Source organism: Lithobates pipiens, unplaced genomic scaffold (assembly GCF_037356315.1).
Source record: "Lithobates pipiens isolate NorthernLeopardFrog02 unplaced genomic scaffold, aLitPip1_a1.2 Scaffold_19, whole genome shotgun sequence".
NCBI classification, from domain to species: Eukaryota; Metazoa; Chordata; class Amphibia; order Anura; family Ranidae; genus Lithobates; species Lithobates pipiens.
This window is the reverse complement of record NW_027507764.1, coordinates 211,102,821-211,129,458: the sequence shown is the minus strand read 5'-3', so window position 1 is coordinate 211,129,458 and position 26,638 is coordinate 211,102,821. Positions and strand designations below refer to the sequence as shown.

The window sequence follows — 26,638 nt, the reverse complement described above, 5'->3', positions numbered from 1 at the left end:
TTCACTAAAATCATCACAATATAGACTGCATATATTATTTCACTGTTTGGATCACCAATTTTTGGACATTCAATAATAGGATTGGGAGTGATATCTCCTATTGCTAAGGACAATTTATATAGAGTGAATTACTATTACTAGTTTGTTTTACCATATTATGACAGTTTAGCACTGTGTTATTTTTTTTTTTTGTGTTATTGATTTTGCACCAATTAACATGTGTATATTTCATTTATTCTCAGTAACTATCTGAGATTTTTCATGTTAGCGCTGCACTTTTTCACTTTAATGTAGTGGAACAGCAAGCAAGATCTGGAGCCAGAAGGGATGTCAGCAAAGCAAGTCTTGAACAGGATCGCAGGAGATAGCTTCTGTGATGTTGACCAAAGTGAAGGCAGAGATCCTCTGGACTGGACGGCTTAAGTAGGCAGGACTGACGAGCAGGATGTCATGAACAGCTAAGTAACTGTGGCGATATAGGAGCTGGCATTTAGCCAACAGCTAAGCGACCAGCTCAGAGAATGAAGGGCTGAACCCAGCCCTGACACAGCCTTAATCTGCTTTTTAATGATTGTTAATAAAATTTGGACCTAATCTTTTTCTCATAAATACCTATTTTTCTCCTTTTTTTGACAAACCATTTACAGGCATACCCCGCTTTTAAGTACATAATGGGTTTTTTTTATATAAAAAGTGATCAGCGCCATTAATTAAACTAAACTAAATTACAATCATGAGGTATAAATATAATCATATAAATAATGCTTGTATATATAATCACTGTGCAAATGATGCTAGTAAACAACATAATAAAGTGACTAAATAAATATGTGTAACATTGTCCAATGGTCCTGTGCAAAAATCAAATACAATAATCCTGTGCAAAATTTCTAAACAGTGCACATATCACTATAATGTGCATGACAAATAAAATTACTGTTACTGAATAATCTGTCTGAGTGAATAACAGATAATAACAGATGGATAGTCAATTCAGTCCCAGGGGATCACAATCTTGTTGTTCATTTAATAGATTCACTTTGATAGCGCGAGGGATTACACTTTATACACGCAATGGGGTTTATTTACTAAAGCTGGAAACTGAAAATCAGGCTCACTTCTGCATAAAAACCAATGAGCTTCCAGGTTTTATTACCAACGCTTAATTGAACAAGCTGGGGTTAGAAGCTCATTGGTTTCTATGCAGAAGGGAGCCTGATTTTTCACTTTTCATCTTTAGTAAATAAACCCCACTGCATACTTAAAAGTGGGGTATGCCTGAATTTCACTGTGATGTGTTAAGTTTACCCTAGGCCCTTAAAATCCCATTTGGGATTTATCCTTTCCTTCTTTTACTTTTTGAGGATGTTGGCCTAATTTCTTCGACTCCACTCTCTTTACATATGAAAAAAATTATAGACCCTTCATTTCTTTGTAAGTGGGCAAACTTACAAAATCTGAAGGGTCTCAAATAATTATTTTCCCCACTGTATCTGTCTTTAGCAAATCAACTCCTATGGCTCACAGTTAGGTATACAGTTAAGATGTCCACAGAAAGTGATGCAAGAGCAGATCTTTCCAAATAAGAAAAGATAATTGATTTGATAACAAACAGTATTTTTTTACCATATAAAAACAACTAAAAAAGGGAAGTGGGTGTAAAATATAGAGAATGTTATGTCTGATTGATTGTATTCACCAAAAACTTCCATTTTGTAATTAGAAAGCTAAAACTGCGCTTAGACAAAAGTACAGTTTACAATGAATCCGCGATATAAGTGTGAGATACTTAACAGAGAATAAGTTCAATAATATCAAAAAAGAGCCACACTACAAAACCATAACATTTAAAAAAAAAATCTTATGAGAGTGTCCACACTAATTTTCCTTATTTAGGGATAACCACTCATAATGAAGTCCATAAAGAAGGAAAAGGAAAGACAAAATGTGTTCAAAGTTAAAGTGCAAAGTTATATTCTCTTCATAAATGTTCAGAAGCAGTGAACCTCCATCACCACCATTACAGCCTCCAAGCCATGACACCATCAGCTTAATAAAGAGCGCAGGCTCACTGACTTCTTAGAACCCTCTAGTCAAAGAAAGGTCAACAGAGTCTGTGGCCAAACAACTTGGCCAGGGTATTCCCAAAGATGTTCCTTCACGAACAGGAGTTTAGTCTGTGATGGTCATCTGAACAACATCTCTAGAAGACTCCTGACACCGCTTTTCTCTTTTTTCCATTTCATTTCTTTAGTTTTTATAGTCAATGGTGTCCAGTTTAAATATTACTTGCCACTTTTGTTTGTTTTTCTTTTACACAGATATGTTAAAGCTTAATTTTAGCTAAAATCAAAAACATAAAAAGCAGCACAAGAGACATAACTTACAATTAGTATAATGTGTCCCTTGTGCTGATTCTTCTTCTTTTAAGAGAAATCCTCCTCAGTACTACCCCACTCCCAACCTCCAGTGGGATAATCTTCCGGTGTGGTGAGGGGTTAATATAAATAAAGGGCTGTTACAAGCTCTCATCAAGAGAGCTTGACTACACCCATCCTTTCCTGCCAGATCCACCACTCATAGAAGCCAAATTACAGCTTCTACGAATGGAACATAAACTCTGAATGGGGGATTCATAGATCCTGTGTCATTTATAGAAGCTGTAGTACGGCTTTGATGAATGGCAGATCTGGCAGGAAATGTTTGGCATAGTCAAGCTCCCTTGATAAGAGATCCTGACAGTCCTTAACCCGCGCTGCACCATAAGATTATGGCGGCAGCTATGGGAGGTGGGAAGGAGGAATATTTCAGCACAAGAGAAACATTTTACCTGTAAGTTATGTTCATTGTGCAGATTTTTATGTTTTTGATTTTAGCTAGACTTGGGCTTTAATTCAGATTCAGAACAAAATCACACTAAAAAGGCTGCTCCCATTTTTGCGTTATCCAGCAAAGGCCATACTACCACTGTCCATCTCCTTGTACACCCTGCCAAGAGCCCAATCACCCAAGCCATGTAGATCCATCCTCCTTGAGGCTGCAAAGAACGAACTTGCGGACAGTCATTCGTGACATCACTAGAACTTCAAATGAAAAATGTCAAACCCTGGAATAAATTATGAAAATAATATGCTACAACATAACAGAGTTGATTAGGGCCACAAAGGCATGTAGCCCAGAGATTCGCTTTAATATTTTTTTACAGCCATTTTATACAGGAATGTACTTTTTCAATGAACATGAAACATTCGCAGCGGGGAGACTTCCTTTTTTACCTTTTTTTAGGGCCAAAAATTTTATATCTGCACCCCAGAGAAATCCTACTAAGGGATCATTATACCTTAAATATGTTGTAAATAAATAGCAGAGAAGTTCATTTAAAAAACCCTGTGTGCATTTCTGTATTTAGAAAGTGAATTTTTCTTTATATCAAAATGTACACGTTAACTATGTTGTATGTCTAAAGGATTATGCAAAGGACCCAGTTACCCAGCAAAGTTCAGCCTTGCCAAGAATAATAATATTTAGCCTCTCTTCAAATGGTCACTTCTATCAGTCATATTTTTACAACTTATAATGTGCAAGAAAGTAAAATGCAAGAGAAATATTCAAGGCTTTGCCTTTATGGAAAACTTGCATTACATCACTGTCCTGCTTACCTTGCAAACAGTAGAGAACTGTTGATCGTTGCCTGCTCCAATTACAACATAACCATCCTTTGCTTTAAATGACTGAAAAAAATTAAATAAATATAAGGTCAGCTAAGAAAGTGCCTTCAAATCATATCATGGCTGAAAAAAAAAGGTTTACTTTGCAACTTATATTTTAATAGTCACACAGAAAAATTACACATCTGGAAACATATTTACAAGGTTGAGATTGCTATATATAACACTCAGAAAAGATGATTAAAAGTTCAGACAAGGTTGTTCTTTGAGATGTCCCCAGGATAGTGCTAGGAAGGCTTAAAGTTTGTATAACCAATTAAAGGTGGTTTGAAATAGTTTTGTAATATAAATATTGTGGATTTGCGACCCCTTTCACACTGAGGTGCTTTACAGGTGCTACAGTGCTAAAAATAGCGCCTGCAAAGTGCCTGTAATGAGCCTCTCCTGTCTCTCCACTGTGAAAGCCCAAGGGCTTTCACACTGGAGGGGTGCTCTGCAGGATGCTAAAAAAATTCCTGCTAGCAGCATCTTTGGAGCAGTGAAGGAGTGGTGTATACACCGCTCCTGCCCATTGAACTGAACGGGCACTGCTGCCGAAACCGCTAGCAAAGTGCCGCTGCATCGGTGCTTTGCAGGCCGTTTTAACTCTTTTTCAGCCGCTAGCGGGAGTTAAAACCACCCTGCTAGTGGTCGATAACCCCCCGCAAAAACGGCTGTAAAGCGCCGCTAAAAATAGTAGCACTTTACTGTTGAAGGAGCTGACGCCCCAGTGTGAAAGAGGTCTTCCCAAAAATACATAGCAGATTCCCATGTGTCTATTATGTATTTTGGGGGGCATTTGGAGGGGTCTCTGTGCATTTTTAATTATTTTAAATGGAGCTGGCAATGAAGTTTAATTTGCAGACAATTCAAACAGTATCCTTTTTTTCCTTGTAAACATCACTTTTTCTGTAGCACATCCTACAGAAAGAAAAAAACTGCATTGAGTCCCCCCAGAAAAGCATACCAGATCCTTTGAATCTAGTATGGAGTATGCAGGGGGTACCTGTGAGGCCCCACAGAGAAATGTACACCAGAACCTTCAGCTCTGGTATGGATTTTAATATGGATTTCAGTGGGAGCAACAAAAGAAAATGCGTGAGGTTCCCCTATAATAAGGGGACGAACCATCAGCTAATCCCTAATATCCACCAAAAGGGCAATTTTGCAGAAGAGAATACCCAAGGGGAGTTTCCTAATGAGTTCAATGGGTGGTGTGCCATGCCGCCACTCCATGTCTTAATAGACACAGGGAGCTGTGGCTCAGCTCGGGTGCCCTAATACCTAGTTGCTTGCAGTGGGGGCACTCAAAAGGATTGAGGGGCCAGGGGCACCCAATGGGGACCTGAGAAGAGGAGGATCTGGGCTGCTCTGTGCAAATCCACTGCACGGGGCAGGTAAATATGACTTGTTTGTTATTTTTACCTTAAAAAAATAGACTTTACAATCACTTTAAGGCCAAATTCTGGTCAAGTACCGATTGTAAGAAGGCCAGAATGCAAGGTACAGAGTATCTCTGGGGTTGAAAAGACTGTGCTCACACCAGGTGAAAAAAGATTTCCAGGTATGGAAATAAAAACAAAAAATACCCGTGCTAATGTTAATAGTGTTAATAATAGCAACACAGCTGCTGACACAAATCTCCTTGAAAAAGACAAAATAGACAATAGGTGTAGGTTAAAAAAAAGGAAAGTGCTGGGAAGAATCTGTCACCAAGAAGGAAAGGTTCACACTGACTCTTAGACCCCTTTCACACTGGGGCTTTTGCTGGTGCTACAGCATTAAAAAACCACCCTAAAACAGCTGCTCTATTCACTCCAGTGTGAAAGCCCGAGGGCTTTCACACCGGAGCACTGCACTGGCAGGGCATCAGAAAAAGTCCTGCCAGCAGCTTCTTTGGAGTGGTGAAAGAGCGGTGAACTCACTGCTCCTCCACCGCTCCTTCCCATTGAAATCAATGGGGCAGCGCTGTCATACCGCTGGAAAAACGCTGCTGCGGCGGCATCTTGCGGACAGATTTAACCACTTTTTGGCTGCTAGCGGAGGTTAAAACCGCCCGCTAGTGGCAAATAGCGCCACTAAAACAATGATAAAGCGGCGCTAAAAATAGCATCACTTTACCGCTGACGCCCGAGGGCAGCACAATGTGAAAGGGATCTTACCCCAATAAGTGGACTACTTAATCAAAAGCAGTCAAACACGCTTGCAAATCCTCCACTTAGTGTTCCCCATACACATGGGAGATAGATTGCATGAACACCAATAGGATCCTCCTTAGACAGACTCTCATCACATTAGGACATCATGTAAATAGATATAACAAACTTAATTACACAGTATTACTGACAAGTACATTTATTAAGAATACTGCAAAGGGCAGAATATTTACAAACAATGCAGTAAAATTTTAAAAAGCGCATTTCAATCCAATAAAAACAATCAATGTTTCCATCCAGTGTGATATCCGGCTGTCAAACCAGATGCCATCAGGGGTGTGAACATGTATAGAAGCGTTGATATATATATATATATATATATATACACACACACATACATATATACTGCAAGCCACAAGTGGAATTAGAAAGCAATCACTGGCATTCCAGAAACCGGAAGTAGAGAACCGGAAGTGAAGACAAGCAGGAAATGATGTCGTTTTACTTGCAGGAAGTAAGGTATTACAACAACTTCCTGGTTGTAAAAGACTAGCCATCAATGAAGAAAAGCAGTCTGTATAATTACACTGGAGTAGCCAGAATAAAAAATCACCAACCTAAAGAAGAAACTTCTGCTTGTATAGAAAGAGTATTTAAATAAAACAAAAAATGTTTCTTTCATATGACACTACCACTGTAGACCCATAATGGGTAAGGCTCACAGCGGCCTCTAGAGGATGGAAACATTGATAGCAGGTCAGTTAGAATCAACCTTGCACAGAATAAAAGATATAAAATATCACTACAAAATCTGATAGGAATAATGTAAAGATCAAAGAATAACATATGGCCAATCATAAATGTGAGACAACTCCAGAGGCAATAACGTTAACCCCCATTTCTCCAATGTAGGGATCCTGGTCTTTTAAGGCACATCCAACATGATCAGCAAAATCAACATATACTGCTTCCTGGATCACCATGACCCTCAAATGAAAGATCATATGCACTTGTAGGATTTATCTCAAGTAACCAAGGTAGATTCTCCCTATGTGTGAAAGGTAGACTCTCAAACAGCAAAGATAACAGAGTTAAAAGCACAGAGTTTGATCCATTCCTTGTCTCTCCAGGGGGATGCTGGAGAAGGGCTGGAATAAGGGTCGGCCACGTTGGCCTCCAAAGGTATATAATTTTATAGATGCTGGCAAGGAAGGAGCAGGTCTATGGTGCTGCATCATAGCAGAGGCAAGCTGCGTCGGGGGCGACATAGCTGTTCAAGAATGAAAGAAAGATCCAAGCTGCCCTGGATGCTAGGGTCCATGCTGTGGTTTCTTTTTGTTACATGTGCCTAGAAGTTTGCTCCCCGGCAGTGGAAACTTGGTGGATGAAGCACGAGGTAACAGTTAAGCAAGTATGACTCAGTGAGTTATTAGTAAGACACGCCCTGTTGAGAACTACAGTTTTAACATTATACTGCTGAACCCTTATGATCATAAGCAAGCAAAGAAAGCTAATAGATAGAAAAAGGAGCTGGATGAACAATGTTCAAAATTAGAAGCCAGAGATTTCTGTATAATAATACACTGTTTTTGTTTTACCTTTAGGATCAACAGCAGTTTAAGAGCATACACCAGCCAGAGATTTTTCCATCTAGCCAACATTGCAAATTTGAAGTCAACAGTGTTGCTGGAATATTTACGTCTCAGGTAAAAAGCACTTTAGATATGCACATGTGTTCATTATTGCTTATGAATCAAAGCTGAACTCTAATCAGATATAGCATACGCTCCAGTTACTACAGATATTTATTTATTTATTTAAATATAATTAAAATGTATCTTATATATTTAGGCAGCCAAGTCTCACTTGATACCAGCCCCCTGTAATCCACAGCAGCACACAGACTGGTAAAAAAGAAGGTGAGATCACTGAGCCAATTAGGCTCTGCTGTCATGTACATGTGTTGAGAGTGAAAATGCTAATAGGTGAAAAAGGCTGATCAGAAAATTATCTTAGGAACGTGCTTCTGCTTCTTGATTTGCCAATCCGCAGGTTGGGAACATATGTTCATTTTGATCAAGCTGTGTTTTCACAGCTGAAATGTTGAGGACCTGGCTATGCACTATCACAAGATTGGCTAAACAGAATTACAGATTTTTGGTGGGTAAAGCAGTTTTTGCATACCTGGAGTTTAGCTTTAACCCTTACAAGACCTGATTGTCTCAGTGAACCCTAAGCAACAGCCCGAAATATCCAACCTATTACTTATTCCTTCTAGATATAGGGGCTGAAAGTATCAATTGATGTCCTTGGAAACCCAAAGACATCACCTCATCCTGTCAAATTCTGCCAAAGGAGAATGATCCAATTCCATATACACTCAGAAGACAAAAATCAACTCAGGGTTCATATACAAATCCTTGTCATAGTAGCGCGTGTTGTAGTGCTATTTATTTAGCAGGATCAGGAAAGGCTTCACCAAACTTCTTAGTTTTCTATATTAAGATGAAATACCAAACACACACACTATAATGTTTAAAGATGATAAAAAAATATTAATTAAAAAACTGTGTATACAAATTTAAGGGCACTAAATTATGTAAATTATGTTGATTATATAAATTTATATAAACAGCGCAAAAGATACTAGTACATATGAGCTACATTAAGGGAATTGTGCAAAGGGCCACGTGTAGTTTAGAATAGGTTCCTTTTATGTTTAAGAAAATAAACAGACAAAGCTCTTGCTTGCCTTAGCAAAAAATGTCCCTAGGAGCAGTTGTATTTCAGAAACAGGTCTTACCATTTATATGAAGTGGTAATTCTTCAGTTTTTGTGGTCTTTGTTATGTGTGGGAAAACAGGTCGCTCCTAATGGTGTTGTAAATTTAAAAGACCAAAAAGGATTATGTCATATTTGCCAAACAAAGCTGTCTCATGATAAATGCAGTAGATTCTGCTTACTATAGATTTTTGCACAAGGGTCTTTGAAGGCTATTTTAAGGTTTCATTTTAAAAACAGTGCTTTGGGACCGCTGATAAAGCAGAAACATCTCAAACATCATTAGCAACACATTTATCATTTAAATCTTAAAGCCATGACTATAATTTCATATACTTTTTGAAGGCACTCGCATAAAACACATGTTACTTCAAACTATACAAAAGGACATCTATGATCAGGCCACACACAACTTTCGAAGATATTTTGTTTTGTTAAGCCTAACAACTGTGTCTTCTCTTAGTTTTCTGTAATCTTCAAAAACAACAGTGAATTATCTCACATCTATACTACTTTAATCTTTGTTAAACGAAAACACCTCTGGCAGCATTATAGTTTATCCCAACTCCTGTCAATGGCACTTCTGTTATATGACTTGATTGGCATACAAACGTGGTTAAAAAATACAAAAAGATGTGAAATAAAAAGTGAATTCATAAACTCAATACAACCTTTGCAAGTATTAATCATATAAAGTTCTCAGAACATAGTGATAGTGATCACAAAAAAAAATGCACATTCAAGAAATCTGAGACTGCAACAGATGATTACCATTCATGATTATAAAGATGAGTAAGGCCGCGTACACACGCGGGGACTGTTCGCTCAACTTTGTCCGCTGAACAGTGTTTCAGCGGACAGTCCGCTCGTGTGTGGGCTTTCAGCGGACAGTTTCAGCGAACAGTCTGCTGAACAAAGTTTTTCGGAATTTCCGAAAAACTGTCCGCTGAAACTTTGTTTCAGCGAACAGTCCCCTCGTGTGTAGGCTTGTTCGTCAAACTAAGTTCCGCGCATGCTCAGAAAGGATTTACACGCCGAAGGTTGCATTGCAGTGTATAGGACGTCGTTTTCTAGTCCCGTCGTACGTGCCGTTCACGTCATCGCGCACGGTTTCAGCGGACTGTTCGTTCATCGTGTGTGGGCAAGTCCGTCCATGCTAAGTTTGAGCGGACTGTCCGCTGAAACTGTTTGACAAACAAAGTTGAGCGAACAGTCCCTGCGTGTGTACGCGGCCTTACATAGGAAAGTGGGTACAGACAACAGACACAATACTGACACCAAATTCTATCGTTTTGAGGAAAATCTATATTAACCAAAACATAGAATGTAGAAAAAGAGAACGAGTACAAAGTTTTTCCCTAGAAAAAAACATGCAATATATAAAAAATCTGTTCCATTGTAGAAAATGGTTATTTGGAAGCCAACCTGTGGCTGCACTTTGAAAAATATTCTTGTTCCTAAGACTTTAAAAAAAGGATGTTACCACCAAAATAAGAAGCATACAAAGTTGTAGAGCTGTTATTTTAGTAAGAGTCTGTATACTGTATTAATAAAAAAGACTCATCATAACTTTCAACAAATTTCAACTTTCTACAGAAATTTTCATTGTGTTCAGGTTTCCAGCATAATTTCCCTTTCGGGACTGCTAATAACCCTTTTACAATAAGACCACTCTGCTTATTTACAAAAGGAATTAAATAAATCCTTTTATGAATGAAGCATGAAGGTCGCCATTGCTGGCCTCTCCTTCTGAAAATGCCCTCATGCTAATCCTCTGGCTTCAATACTCTGAGTCACTGACCCAGGACAAGCATGAATATCAGATGTTCCAATGCAAGGTCAACCTTACTGTAGGTTTATGTAACAAACAAAAGCATATTTTTTGTGTCTGTTATCTTTTGATAGGCTTCCCTAAATTTTAACGCCAACTGCTTTTCTTTTGGGCACAAGGTCGGGGAAAGGAGGAGAAGCCGCTCCAGATACAGTAATTGATGTTAGAGAGGGGTCCTGCATAGCAAGTTGCACCCTCCTCCTCACAAACACTATGTATTCCGGACCCAAGACATTTCGAGATGGATCCTCTGTCAGAAACCATGAAATCAGGCCAAGACAGAAGTACAGTTAAATCACACTTGTTTAGTAATAAAAGTAACAAAAGAAAAAACGTAGTCAAAACATAGCCAAAGTTCAGTAACCGGAACGGATAGTCAGCCAAGCCACAAGTCAGGGATCAATGTAGTGGAACAGCAAGTAGGATCCTGAGCCAGAAGGGATGTCAGCAAAGCAAGTCTTGAACAGGATCACAGGAGATAGTTTTTGTGATGTTGACCAAGGCGAAGGCAGAGATCCTTTGGACTGGACTGCTTAAGTAGGCAGGACTAGAGTAACTGTGGAGAGATAGGAGCTGGCAATTAGCTGACAGCTGGGCTGCCAGCTCAGAGAAGGAAGGGCTTAGCACAGCCCTGATATCGTCATCATTGCTCTGCCTACCCTGCCACATCTAGCAACCACAGACATCCTAATCTTACCTATCAACCTCACAAAACCCTGCACCACCTCCACCCTCTGGACCACTGCATAAACACAGAGGAATGGGACCTGTGTCAGTTAAGAAAATGTTATGGCAAATACAGGAATCCTATTTTATCTCTTCTTCATTGGGGGAATCAGAGATGTGGGGCATACAAACTCAGTCTTACTTTTACCTTATGTCCAAAGCTGGCTTTTAAACAGGCCAAAACATCCACTTGGTAAAACTTAGAGAACCCAACAGGTGGCAGTCTTGCAAATCTGGAAAACCGTTCCCTGGTGCTGAATAGCCCATGAAGCAGATGCAGCAGAGCATGCCTTGACAGGACAAAAATGAACCTAATCATTAAAGTCATAAACTTAAAGCTGAACTACAGAACTTCATACACTTTATATAGTTTGTTTGGGCCAAGCTGGCCCAAACTAACTATGTCCCTCACTAACATGTTGTCAGAAACCATGAATCAGACTGAGACAGAAGTACAGTTAAATCACACTTGTTTAATAATAATAAAAAAAGGTAAACAGAGTAAAAGTAGTCAAAACATAGCCAGAGTTAAGGAATCAGAACGGATGGTCAGACAAGCCAAAACGTCAGGGAGCCAGAGATAAGCGTAGTAGAAAAAGCAGGATCTGGATCCAGAATGTCAGCCAAGCAAGTCTTTCACAGAAAATCGTCTCTAGAGATGTGACCAAGGTGAAGGCAGAGATCATCTGGATTGGATGGCTTGAGTAGGCAGGACTGACGAGCAGGATATTATCAACAGGTGAGTTACTGTGGAGAGATAGGAGCTGGCAATTAGCTGGCAGCTGAGTGGTCAGCTTTGAGAAGGAAGGGTTGAGCCCAGCCCTAACAGTACCCCCTCCTCAATAACCCCCTTTCCCCTCAGAGGACCATCAGGTTTGAGGGGAAAACATCTATGGAATGGAGGAGGAAAGGGGCCTGTATGTCCGAGGATGAGTCCTAAGAGTGTTCCTCCAGACTGTACCCTTTTCAATGCACCAGGTACTGTATGCGCCCATGGAAACCTACGGAAGTCAACAATGGACTGTACTTCATACTCCTCATGGTTCTCAACCTGTACAGTGTGAGGACATGGCACCGAGGTGGTAAAGCGGTTTCAGACCAAAGGTTTTAATAAGCAGACATGAAATACATTCTAAATCTGCATATTAGAAGGACGGTCTAATGCGTAATCCTGCGAAGAATACGGAAAGGCCCAATAAACTGAGGTGCAAAATTCAGAGAGGGAACACGAAGTCGGAGGTTGCGAGATGACAGCCAGACCCTGTCCCCAACCTGGTAGAAAGGCACAGGCAGGCGTTTGCGGTCAGCATGGAGCCTGTACCTATCATTAGCATGTTGCAAAGCCTTGTGCCCAAGTGGAACAAAGACCACGGAGATGCTCCTCTAATGCAGGAATACTCTACAGAACAAATGAGTCAGGCACCTTGGAGTATTGGAAACCATAGTTCGCCATAAATGGGGACAATCAGGAAGCAGAATATAAAGCACTATTGTGAGCAAACTCCGCCCACGGTAAGAGGTCTGACCAGTTGTTATGATGATCAGAAATATAGTAACATAGGAATTGCTCAACGGACTGATTGGCTCATTCTGTGGCCCCATAAGACTGCAGGTGATACGCAGAGGAGAAAGCAGGCCAAATTTCCATCTGTGCACAAAAGGCTCGCCAGAACCAGGGCACAAACTGATTACCCCTGTCCGAGACAATCACCTTGAGTAGCCCATGAAGGTGAAAGATCTTGCATGCAAAAATGGAAGCCAGTTCCTTAGAAGTGGGCAACTTCTTAAGTGGAATACAATGGGACATTTTCAAGAAACGGTCAACCACCATAAGGATAACTGTGTTGCCCTGGGGCGTTGGGTAACTCCACAATGAAATCCATAGACAGGTGGGTCCAGGGCCTCTCTCCATTGGGTATGGGTTGTAGGAGGCCCACTGGAAGGAGTCGTGGAGTCTTACTCTGAGCACACACGGAACAGGCAGCTACGAAGGCCGTTACATCAGCATGTAGACTAGGCCACCAGAATTGTTGGGAAATGGCCCAAAAGAGTTTATTCTTCCCATGGTGGCCAGCAGCCTTGAGAGAATGGTAAGTCTGGAGCACGGCAGTACAGAGCCTCTCTGGGAAAAGCAGCGGTCACAAGGTTTCTCGGGAAGAGCATGGACCTGAGCAGCAAGAATTTTGTCACCCAAAGAATAAGTGAGACTGGTGCGAACCGTAGCCAGAATATGAGCAGGAAGAATCACAGAAACCGGAACCGACTCCGTCTTGGAAGTGGAGGAAAATTGTCATAACAAAGCGTCAGCCCTTACATTCTTAGTACTGGGTAAGAATGAGACAATGTAATTGAAACTAGACAAAAAAAGAGCCCATCGCTCCCTTCTGGGAGAGAGGAGTTTAGTCTCAGACAAGAATGTGAGATTCCTATGGTCAGTAAGAATGAGAACCGGCAAAGTGGTACCTTTGAGATGTGTCCATTCTTTCAGGACTAAAATGAACGCTAACAGCGCTCTGTCACCAATCTCGTAATTGCATTCCATAGGTGAAAATTTCTTGGAAAAGTAGCCACAAGGATGCAAAGCACTCTCAGAGGTAGAACATTGAGACAGAAGGGTGCCAACTCCAGTCTCAGAAGCATCAACCTCAAGGATAACAGGTAACGTAGGATCAGGATGTGGCAACACAGGAGCAGAAACAAAGGCAGCCTTGAGACTCTCAAAGGCCTTAATGGACTCCGGAGACCAACTCTGTGGGTTACCATCCTTTCTGGTCATATCAGTCAGGAGCTTGACCAGAGACGAGAAGTTATGAATAAACTTCCGATAATAGTTGGTAAAGCCAAGAAACCGCTACAGAGCAAGTAAACCCACAGGTCTGGGTCACTGTAGGACTGCTGAAATTTTCTTTGGGTCCATCTAAAAACCAGCAGTGGAAATTACATAACCCAGGAATTTAACCTGTTCATGATGGACATCGCACTTCTCCAATTTACAATAGAGATTGTTCTCCCTTAGTTTCTGAAGCACACAACAGACATCTGTGTGGTGGCTCTCCAGGCACTTGGAAAATATGAGGATATCGTTGAGATAATCGACCACACATAACTGCAGCAAATCTCGGAGGATATTGTTAATAAATTCCTGGAAAACTGCCGGGGTGTTACAAATGCCAAAAGGCATTACCAGGTACTCATAATGGCCTGTTCTGGTATTAAACGCAGTTTTCCACTCGTTTCCACTGTTACGTAAACATGTGACCCCACCCCCTCTGACAACACGGGAAAGCCATAGGGAAGTCCCCATGCATCAGGGGGGCGGGGTCACTAGGTGGCTCCGCCTTCCATTATATAAGAGCTGTCACCTGAACAGAAGCATCACACAGCTGAAGACTCCCATTGAGGTGGATCATCTGGAGGACGAAGCGGAGAAGAAGAAGCCAGAGGAAGATGTTGGACGAGAAGACCGGAGGAAGAAGCGGAGGAAGATAGAGGAAGAAGCAGGGGAAGAACAAGATGGAGGAAAAAGAAGAACACTGAAGGAAGACAAGAAGAAGATGAAAGAAGTGGGGAAAGAAGAAGACATTAATAAAAGAATTGTCAAAAACCGTCTATTGTCTTTTTTAACATTTTTGACACTTTTTGTGAAATGGTAGGGGTACATTTGTACTCCATTACCAATTCACATGGGGGGAGTGATCTGGGGGTCCCCGCACGCAGACCCCCACAACCACCGGGCAAGGGTTGTGGAAATGAGGCCCTTCTCCCCATCAACATGGGGACAAGGAACTTTGGGTGGCTACCCCAAAGCACCCTCCCAATGTTGAGGGCATGTGGCCTGGTATGGTTCAGGAGGGGTGGCCCTCTCTCGCCCCCCCCCCTCTTTTCCTGCAGTCTGCCAGCTTGCGTATTCGGATAAGGGTCTGGTATGGATTTTGTTTTAAATTCTGGTGTGGGGTTCCCCTTAAAATCCATACCAGACCCCCTGTGGGGGAATCCCATGCCGTTTTTATCAATAGAATTGTATGTGTATTGCTGGGACCGACAATTCATTATAGCCGTGAGTAGTTTTAAATTACTTTTTTTCCTTTAGAAATGCCATTTTGCTGTCAGACTTTTCTAAACACGGGAAACATGTGCCACTTTAAAGGCATACTATAGACACCCCCAGGTACGAAATTTAAGCATTATTAAAACCACTGCTCCCGAAAAAAGTTTTATTGCATTGGTACATGTCCCCTGGGGGAGGACCCAGGTTCCCAAACACTTTTTATGACAATAACTTGCATATTAACCTTTAAAATAAGCACTTTTGATTTTTCCCATAGACTTTTAAAGGGTGTTCCGCGGCTTTCGAATTTAGCACGAACACCCCAAATTGTTTGCTATTCGGCGAACAGCCAATGTTTGAGTCAAACTCATGTTCAACCTGAACATAAAGCCCATTCCTAGTGAAGAGCCTCAATGGCAAGTGGAGTGTCATGCAGCTGCAGTGGAATCGAGTGCTTCAATACAAAGGCAACATCAATGAACAGGCCTGCAGCCCCAAAGTCAATTAGAGCCTGTATCTCGACGGACGACTCAGCCCAAGAAAGGGTAACCAAAACCAGGGGCTTATCCTTCTGGATAACTGGGGACAAAACAACGCCACCTAAGGTCTGTCCATGACAGGACCTCAAGGTTCGGGTGTTCCTTGGACAGGTTGGACTTCAAAAAGTGAACTGCCTGGCCACAATAAAGGCACAATCTCTCCCTCCTCCTAAGGGTTCTCTCATCCACAGAGAGACACGTGAAGTCAAAGTACATGGGTTCATCTTCACAGACCGACTCGGTACCAGGAGGCATGGGAGATGAGGGAGGCAAGGGCGGGACTGCAAAGTTCGGAGACAAATGTACAGGAGGCTTCAGCAAGCGCTCCTTAAAAAGGGAGTCTTTCTCGGAGTCTGGAGTCAATGAGGATGGCTGTAAGAGAATTACTGTTGTGTTTCATGCGCACATAAAGAACTTGACAGATCGCAGAAATACTTAGGGCCTTTTCTAGTCAAGAGGAAAATCAACCTTGTGGCCTTTGAACTAATACTACCTGAGAATCTGAAAATTAATTCCGTATTCCACATCTCTCTATTAAAATCAATGGTGCCTAACCCTTTTCCCAATCGAGATCGGGAAAACCCTTCTCCACTGCTCGTCGAAGGCAACAAGGAATATTAAGTCGAAGCTGTTCTGGATTGTAAAACCAAGAGGGGCCAAACACAATTCCTGATTAAATGGAAAGGTTTACGGCCCAGAGGAGAATTCTTCTAATGCTTCTAATGGGCATGCCCCACAAAAAGTACGAGCCTTTTTTTCAGCGTCTCTCAGAAATAAAAGCCCATGAGGGCATCCGGAGGCAGGGGGTAAGGAGGGAGCAATGCAAGAGAACTATTGTGCTTCGGGTGCACTTGCGCACGCATGCACACATAAAGAACTTGACAGATCGCAGAAGCACCAATGCGCATGCACGAAGATGTGTGCACATTCGTGGGAACGCGTCCACGCTTCCCTTTGGCATCAGACGGCCTATTTAAGGGGCTCACTGACTTCAGACAGATGCTGTCTGATCTTCAGTTGTTCCTGTACCTAAATCCTGTTGTTACTTGCCTGTTATCCATTGCTGAACCTTGGCTTTCCTTGACCTTGCTGCTGGACTCTCCTACATTTCTGGTTACTGGTTCCTGATCCCGGCTTCCTAGTTGACCCTGCTCCTGTCTGATGTCTTGGTACCTTGCTGCCTGCCTGCTACCAAACATGGCTATCCTTGTGACTACGTTCCTGTCTCCTGTTTGGCTCTACTCTGCCTCCCGGGTATCTGCAACTACGTTCCTGTGACCTGCTGTGACTTTCTGCTTTCCAAGATTTGCATCTTCTGCTTCAAGCTTCCGGGGCTATATCTGCAGGCACTCATGTTCCTCCTGTCGTTTGGTTCCTTCGGTCTCCACTCCCAGCGGAACTCGGGCTGGAGCTGCAAAAGAGGCTGACCTCATCACTTCAGACTCGGACTAGGTACGTGACAGTGGCAAACGTGATCAACCTCTCCAGCTCAGTGGGTATATCCTGGGCTGCTATCTCATCCTTGATGGTATCCGAGAGACCATGAGAAAAAGCAGCCACAAGGGCCTCACTGAGTACCGAATTGAATGGCGTAATCGGCAACAGTTCTCGTACTCTGTTTGATGGACATGAGGCACTTGGCAGCAGAAGCGGAGCGTGCGGGAATGTAAAATACCCTTTTAAGAGAAGTCACAAACTCAGGGTAACTCAAGACAACAGGTTTTTGTGTCTCCCAAAGAGGGTTTGCTCAGGCCAAGGCTCTCTCAGAAAGATATCACAAAACCTACTTTGCTTCTGTCTGTGAGAAACGCCTGGGGCAGCATCTTAAAGTATATCTCAACCTGGTTGAGAAACCCTCTGTATTGGACTGGATTGCCCCCAAATTGCTGGGGAAACAGAGCGGAACCAGACACACCTGTTATAGAGGTAATACTCGAGGCAGGTGCCTGCACAGAGACGGAGCAACAGTAGGGATGGCCTGCAACACAGGTTGTACCGGAGCAGCCACAGTGGGAGATTCCAGGTGATCCATACGACTAAGGAGCCTTTGCAACACCATGGCAAATTGATCCATGCGGTGATCCTGCTCATCCAATCTGGAAAAAATATTACCAACAAGTGGATTCCATGCATCTTCTGAATTCATAGCCTTCGCCTACTGTCAGAAACCATGAATCAGACTGAGACACAAGTACAGTTAAATCACACTTATTTAATAATAATAAAAAAAGGTAAACAGAGTAAATGTAGTCAAAACATAGTCAGCGTTCAGGAACGGATAGTCAAAACTGGAACGGATAGTCAGACAAGTCAAAACGTCGGGGAGCCAGAGATGAGTGTAGTAGCAGGATCTGGATCCAAAAGGAATGTCAGCCAAGCAAGTCTTTCACAGAAACACAGGAGATCGTCTCTAGAGATGTGACCAAGGTGAAGGCAGAGATCATCTGGACAGGATGGCTTAAGTAGGCAGGACTGACAAGCAGGATATCATCAACAGGGGAATCACTGTGGAGAGATAGGAGCTGGCAATTAGCCGGCAGCTGAGAGGCCAGCTTTGAGAAGGAAGGGCTGAGCCCAGCCCTGACACATGTGAGGTCACTGGATGTGCGGTGTAAACCGTATATAGCCTCAGTTACATATAGCATAGCGCACTGTGTTCCAGGTTTGAGCCGAGACTTCCTGTCTCATACTCGGAAAACAGTCTATCACAGTGGCACTCAGCCATTCAGAGAAAGTGATGTATTCTAGCAATAAATACACAGCTTACTCTGATTGGCTGAGTCAGAGAGGCAGACTGATGATTTCACAACCTCTGACTATGTGTCAACTTGGCCCAAACAAACTATTTAACGTGTATGAAAAACTTAAGTTCCGCTTTAAAAAAATTGAAAATTGTATACTCACCTTTCTGTAATTTTCCTTTCCTGTTGCATCTCATGGCAGCATACACCTATGGGTTGTGGCTCCGCCCCCACAACCTGATAGGACCGTTTGACTATTAAATCTTGAGAGGGCCTCTGCCTCAGTATTCTCAATATATAGATACCTCACCTCAGACGGGTGGGCGTATGTATGCTGCCATGAGATGCAACAGGAAAGGAAAATTACGGAAAGGTGAGTATACAATTTTCCGTTTTCCTGTCGCATCATGGCAGCATACACCTATGGGGAATAACTCGCAAAACTGGGTGGGTATGAGCAGAAGAAGTTTATTTACAAGGAATGGAGGATTTGGACTGAATAATTGCTCTCCCGAACTCCACCGTGGATAGCCTAGCGGAGTCCACTTTGTAGTGGGATATAAAAGTGCTTTTTGAAGACCATGTGGCTGCCCTGCATATGGTTTCTGAGGAGACCCTGCAGAAGGCTGCCCAGGAAGTCGCCATCGCCCTTGTAGAATGCACCCTTAAGCCCTCAGGTATTTGAGCTTTATTAGATGAGTAAGTTTTATTTATGATTTTTCCCAGCCATGCTGCGATAGTGCGGGAAGTTGCCGCCTGTCCTCTTCTAGAACTGTGAGGGATGACTAGGAGATTTTCCACTTTCCTGAGGTCACTGGTTCTTGAGAGGTAATCCAGTATGTTGGATTTTACATCAAGTGGATGTGGGTTCCCCTGCTCTGTGGAAAGAGCGGGAAGGCATATTTCCTGATTAAAATGAAAGGAGGAATCCACTTTCGGGATGAAGCGATATGAAGGTTTCAGAACTACCTTGTCTGGGTAGATGGTTAGGTATGGTTCCTTTGCCATTAGTGCATGCATTTCCAACACCCTTTTGGCTGACGTAATCACTATCAGGAAGGTGATTTTGAGGGTTAGATCCCAAAGAGAAGCTCCCTCAACTGGAAAGAATGGATCACGGGATAGGAAATCCAGCACTACCGAAAGATCCCAAGTTGGAAAGGAGGGTTTCCTGGGAGGTCTTAATCTTAGACAGGCCTTCTGGAATTGAGAAATAAGAGGCTCTTGTGCCCATTTCACCCCCATTATGGCTGATAGAGCTGATACGTGCACCTTCAGGGTATTTGATCCAAGACCTTTGTCGAGACCTAGCTGCAGGAACTCTAGGATCTGAGCAACTGTTGGGGAAGAATGGTCCCAGGCTTATTGTGCGATCGAGAGGAACTTATCCCAGATTCTCTTGTAGGTGTTATTAGTGGTAACCCTTCTGGCCTGAAGAAGGGTGTTTATCACTTTGTGGGAACAGCCGTGAGCTATGAACCTAGCCCTTTCAGTCTCCAGGCTGTTAGGTGTAATTTCTCCGGGCATGGATGGAGGAGTTGACCTTGGGAGAATAGGTCCGCTGTCACAGGAAGTGGCAATGGTTCTGCTGTATTCAACTGAAGCAGGGTCGTGAACCATGGCCTCCTTGGCCAAAAAGGCAGGACTGCTATTACTGTAGAACTTGAGTTCCTGAGTCTGAGTAGAAGCCTCGCTATGATTGGTGTTGGTGGAAACACATAACCTAGGCGGAAGTTCCAGTTGTGTTGTAAACAATCCATGCCTTCTGCCGAAGGAAAGGGAATCCTCGCCAGGTACCTCTGACACTTCGCGTTGATCAGAGTTGCTACCAGATCGATATCCGGAACCCCCCAAATTTTTGTTATCAGAGAAAATGCTTGACGGCTTAGGGCCCATTCGTGGTTGGATACAAACTCTCGGCTCAAGGTGTCTGCTATCTGATTCTGGACACCTGGCATGTACGTTGCCCTGAGACTTGCTAAATTCAGCTGTGCCCATTGGAAGACTGGTTGGACTTCCTGCAACATGGAGAGACTCCTGGTGCCTCCCTGCCTGTTGATATAGGCCACTGCCACTTGATTGTCCATCGAGTAGAATTTCTTTCCCCTCCAGGAATGGGCTGAAGGCTAGTAGTGCCTGGAACGCTGCTTTTATCTCTAATATGTTGGAGACAACATTGTGTGTCTTGAACGGCCAATGACCTTGGACTGCATGGTGACAGTAGTGTGCTTCCCATCCTTCCATGCTGGCATCCGAGGTGATTACCTCTTGAGAGGGAAGGACTATGCGTTTGCACCTCTTCAGATTGTGTGGTTTGGTCCACCATGATAGTGATTGCTTCACCTCCTTCCGAATCACTATTGGCTGGGTCATTGACACACCATTCCATTACTTCAGAAATTATATTTGAAGAGGCCTGGTGTTCCACTGGGCCCATTGAACCATCGGAATAGTTGCTGAGAATGACCCTAGAATACTGAGACATTCCCTGGCGGGAATGGTAGTGGCTGCGAGTAGTCTCTTTGCTTTCAGGATCAGGATGGGAATTTTCTCCTCCGGGAGCTCTACTGTATTGAGTCGGGTATCCAGTTCCACGCCCAAAAAGATCATTCTCTGCGTGGGACTTAGACTGCTCTTCCTCCAGTTTATCAGCCACCCGAATTTTTGCAGGGTGGAGATTAGGATTGCGCGATGAAGTAGGAGGGAATCTCGGTTGTCGGTAAGCAGAAGGATATCGTCTAGATAGTGGTGCACTCTCAGGCCTTGTTCCCTTAATAGGGCTATTACTGGGAGTAAGACTTTTGTAAATGTTCTCGGAGCAGTGGATATTCCGAACGGGAGACTTTGGAATTGGAAATGTTTATGACCTACTACAAAGCGGAGACATTTCTGAAATGAGGTGTGAATGGGAACATGCAAGTAGGCGTCTTGTAAATCGATGGAGAGCATCCAATCTCCTATGTTGATGGCCTGGAGAATTGTCTGCAGGCTCTCCATTCTGAATGCTTCCACCTGGATTCAGTGATTGAGATTTTTTAAGTCCATGACAGGACGTAAGTCTCCTGTTTTCTTTTTCACCAGGAATAGAGGAGAATAGAATCCTTTCCCTCTCTGTGGCAGTGGAACTTCCCTTATGGCTTGTGTCTGGATGAGGCCCTGGACATATTCGTTCAGTAGCAACCTCTTTTGGTGAGATGACGGAAATGGTCCCTTGGATGCTTTCAGAACCTCCATTTGTGGCCGAACTGGACAGTCGCCACTGCCCATGGATCTTTTATTGCCTCCGCCCATACCTGCCTGAACAACCTGAGCCTGGCTCCTACTACAGCTGGTTGGGTGGGCGCACCTTCAAAAAGACTTTTGATCCCCTGTAGTAGGGGTCTTGGCTTTCTGGAGCTTGAGGAAGGATAATTGAGGGTTCTTCCAGTTCCTCCTATACTCTCTGGCAGGTCTGAAGGATCTTGCCTCCCTATATTTGTCTGGGAGGTTTCGTCTGGAGGCTGGCGGTCTTCGCTGTTTAGATCTTCTATCTGAAGGGATCAGACTCGATTTTCCCCCAGTAACTTTTGAAATCGCAGAGTCTAGTATCTCTCCAAAGAGATTCACTCCGCCAAAGGTAATCTTGCACCAATTTGACTTCGAGGATGGGTCTGCTGACCAGGGTTTTAGACAAAGTGCCCTTCTTGCCATTACTGAGCTCAGCATTGCCCTTGATGTAGATTTAATTATGTCTACAGAAGCTACAGAGGCTTCTGCGACAAAATCGCCTGCGAGAGACAGTTCCTGGAGGGCTGAGATTACTTTCTCTTGTTCCATTTCATCCGATAGCAGCCTCTCTGCATTGGCGGACCAGTTGCAAATGGCCCTACCGACAGCTGCTAGAGCCACAGCTGGTCTGCATGCGCCTCCTGCCGATAGGTAAGATCTTTTAAGATCTAAGTCAATTTTCCTATCCAGCACATCTTTAAATGTAACAGCATCTTCGATTGGAAGTGTCATATGTCTGGCAAGACGCATCAGAGAAGAATCCACCACTGGGGTCACCAATGGAGTGACACTAGGCTCCTTCAGGGGGTAAAGCTTTGCTAACCTGTTAGTTAGGCTGATCTTCTTTTCCGGCTTTTGCCATTCCTCCTTAATCAAATCCTCCAGTTCATCAATAAATGGGAAGGTCTCAGGATCTTTTTTGAGATTTGGAAAATATTTCCTCACTTTTTGAGGAGTTTGTTTTTCTTTCACCCAATCGATCGCTTCCTTCACTGATTTAATGAAGGGTTCGACCAGTGCAAAGTCGAAGCCGGTAGATTTGTCAATGTCATCGTTATCTGACAAAGGATCCGACATCTTTGAAGAGGAAGGAGCAGCAGATGTGGTACCTTGCAAAGATCTGCTAGTTTCTGGCCCTGCGATTTGGAGGGGCGATTCAATAGCTGGATTACTAGGTTCAAATTCTCTGTCTTTAGTTGCTTCATTGAAGCATGAATGACAGGCCAGCTTATCTGGAAGTGCTATTGCGTCACAAATCCAGCATGAATTCCCAGATGGACAGAGACTCCGAGCGCGAGAAGAATGTCTGCGCGTGGGGGATCTTCTGTGATAGGAGTGACCATGTCGAGAGTAGGACCTTGATCGACTCCTCCTGTGACCTCTACTCTCTCTGCGCTTTGAACGGCTTCTGCCATGGTCTCGGTTTTGTCTATGAATTGAGCGACTTCTTCTCAAGCGCCTTGAGTGCGATGATCTGGATGACCTTATAGGGCTGTGCAATTTAGACAGCGTTAGTGACAGGCTCTCTTTTTCCTCTTCGTACTTACCAAGTTGACCCCACTTACCTATTAGGCTGGTGATGGTCTGCTGGGGCAGCGGCCTCCATGAAGAGTGATTCCTAAAAACGAACAGAAGTTAGCGTGCAAAAAGGGTAGGTAGGGAGATATGCAGAGTTGCAAGAAAGAAAAAACCCAAGAAAGGAAGAGACTGACCTAAGCTCCGAAGGAAACAAGTCGGAAAACGGTCAGAAAAATTCTCAAAACGATCTTATTAGAAATGCAGCAGCAGCCACAGTACACAATGAAAAAATGATGTTTTTTTAATTCAGCGCCACCGTCCGCAGCGCCGACGTCATCCCGCGCATCTGCAGAAATGTCCCACAATGTCTTGGAAACTGGCGAACAGATAGAACAGCGAGGTACTGCCCGCCAACGCATGAGCTGAAGAGTCTAAACAACGGCGCCCGGAGAGGGAGGAGAGAGGAACTACAGAGCTCAGCAAGGAAAAAGTACAGAATATACTGAAAAAACACAGGTTAGAGGCCGCTGCATGATAAATCTATTTAAGATTTGTAAAGATAAGAATGGTACAACTGAGACCATCAGAGTGGGGATTCCTCCATTAAGCTCATTTAGAGGCTGTACAGGTAGGACTTCCACCCAGGAAAGGCTTGAACCTGGCTGGGGCGATAGCGGTAAGGGGTGATGTCCGGTCTTCTCAGGTGAGGAAAAAAAGAATACTGAGGCAGAGGCCCTCTCAAGATTTAATAGTCAAACGGTCCTATCAGGTTGCGGGGGCGGAGCCACAACCCATAGGTGTATGCTGCCATGATGCGACAGGAAATGATTTTTATGAGCCACAGAAAAATGGTAGAACAGGAAGCTGGCCCCTCTGTAGAGACCATCAGGGATGGCAAAGAGTAAGTGAGTCTTTCTAATGGAGGCAGTGGCTGTGTGTGAGGCTGACACACACACAGCTAAAACTACATCCAGACAATAAAGGAAGATCTCTTCCTGGTGTACTGAGGCTGACCAGAGGGACAGCAGTGGAACTGCACAAATGGGTAGCACACTGGCTAAGTTGTTAGCACTTCCTCCTGGCAGCACTGGGGGTTGTTGGTTTGAATCCCAACCATGACACTACCTGCATGGAGTATGCATGTTCTCCCTGCGCCTGCGGGTATTGATCTTTGTACTCTGGTTTCCTCCAAAAAAAAAACAAAGACATGCTGGTATGTTAATTAGCTCCTGTCTAAATTGGCCCTAGTATATGTAGTTATGAATGCGAGTTAGGAACCTTCATTTGTAAGCTCCTTGAGGGCAGGGACTGATGTGCATGTATAATACAGTTGGCTATGTTTTGAGGAAGAAAAACTGTGGCTTGAGCTTTGTCAAGGATTAGACTCCAATTATACAAGCAATGAGTCAGCTGCAATGCAAACTTCTGAGAATTCAGGATAGAACCAAACTCTTTGAAGATCTGAACCATCTGCACCACATTGTTCTGACTGTTCTCTCAACAGTAGGTTGTCCAGATACCCAACAATGGGATGCCCTAGGAGTGTAACAAGGTGAATACAGGAGCTAGGACCTTGATGATAACACAGGGCGTGGAAGACCTGAAATGAGGATGAGGTTGGAAGCAAAACTTTAGTTTGTACAATGTTGAAAACCCCTGCCATGCCCAAGCATCTAAGATGCTGACTGTTAAAGTGTCCATAAAGGTTACAGATGTCTCCCCCCCCAATCATGCCAAAAATGACTTGTCTGCAGGTTTGAGAAATTTATGGGTCCAGGGTTTGCAATGAAACTGTGTTCCTGGCTTGGGCAGCCTTAGAGGCTGAAGCCTGGGAGTAACAAAAAATAATAAAAAAATAAATAATAATAAAAAAATAACTCCTCTTGGTCACAGAGAAATGGTGATTCTTCTCAGCATGAGGTCTAGAATTATTTTGCTGGGGGAGAGGAGTACATTTACCCCAGTGACATCTTTGATGAGGGTGTCCAAGACAGTCCTGATCACTGCCAATGAGCTTGTGCAGTAATCACCTTTCACATGCCTTCTCCATAGCCCATTTCAGCCAAAAATCATCCACTAGCCCACATACACAGTGGCTCAGTATCATGTGATCACCGTGATGACCAATTTTCAGCAATCACAAATGTATAAATAATACTATTTACATTGTTGATCCATCCATAGTGAGTAATGAAGGCTGAATGAATGAAAAAGTGAATAAATGGATCAGCAGCAGCAGCTGATTCATTGTGAGAGACTTTCATCGACTGTGACGTTTATATTAACCCCTTCACCTTCCTCATCCTACACATCTGTACATTAACCCCTTCAACTCCACTTCCCAAATGCGTGTGGCATGTACAGTAACCCCTGCACCTCCTCCTCGCTGTATATATATAATAAAGCTATAACTGTATAGCTTATAACTTGTACATGCATGTGAGTATGCTGCCATTTCGTAACCTCCTTTTTTATCCTGATGATCTATGTTCTTGTTTTTGTATGTTCTGTTTTACAAACAAAGAAATCCAATAAAATTTGTGGAAAAAAAAAAATCAGTCTTCAGAAGGAACTGCCGCTCGACAAAGTTACATTGAGCCTTAATAAAAGGAATGAACCAGGGCACCTGCACAGAACCACTAAAATATAGGATGTGGATGATGTAACCACAGTCATAAAGACACTGAAAACAGCTTGCCAAAACCTCTAAAACGTCTGTATCAGAATCCTGACGAAGTCCTTAGACAACCTCCAGTTCACACTGAAAGCACTCCTGTTCAAACCAGCCATTCCAATAGACTGGCTTGCATTGGATTAAAGTTCTCGGGCCATGTAGATCTGAAGATCCTCTTTGTAAAGTTCTCATAAAATTTACATGCTACCCAACAAAAAAGCAAATATTCCAGTTAACCAGAAAAAAGCGCAGCTTTAAATTTCAAGGTCACAAATGCGAGATATACTTTGATTCCAGCCCAACCACAATTCAAATCCAGAAACACTTCAAACTATTTTTTTCAATCCTTAGATCCTATAAAAATCCAGGACATTTTCATTCAAATGCTGACTCCAGCATGAAGTTCTCCTTCTCCACACTGAATGATGTCCGAAAAACCCTGAAATCTTTGCAATTACTTTCACTCTCAGACATTCAATCTACTACCTTTAAGGAATTTCCTTAGTCAAGATTCCAATTAATGAAGTAGCAGTGTAGCAACAAAGTCAGTCAGTTCATTCCCAGTCACCATCTGCTAAATGGCTCCATTCCTAAGATTTCTCAAGCAACTGAACCTCTGTGACTACTCCACTACAGTGAATTTGCCTCCT

General features: G+C 43.1%; 1 protein-coding gene across 7 annotated transcripts in view; it reads right to left on the bottom strand.

Annotated features, from left to right (window-relative positions):
- The window catches only part of SUGCT (succinyl-CoA:glutarate-CoA transferase), a 1,356,517-nt gene that overhangs the window by 814,087 nt on the left and 515,792 nt on the right, over nucleotides 1-26,638 (bottom strand). For all 7 annotated transcript variants that reach the window (XM_077491677.1, XM_077491678.1, XM_077491679.1 and 4 more), the window contains one exon: nucleotides 3,660-3,731. In XM_077491677.1, the coding sequence (XP_077347803.1) occupies nucleotides 3,660-3,731 (72 nt within the window). The remainder of the gene's footprint in view (nucleotides 1-3,659; nucleotides 3,732-26,638) is intronic.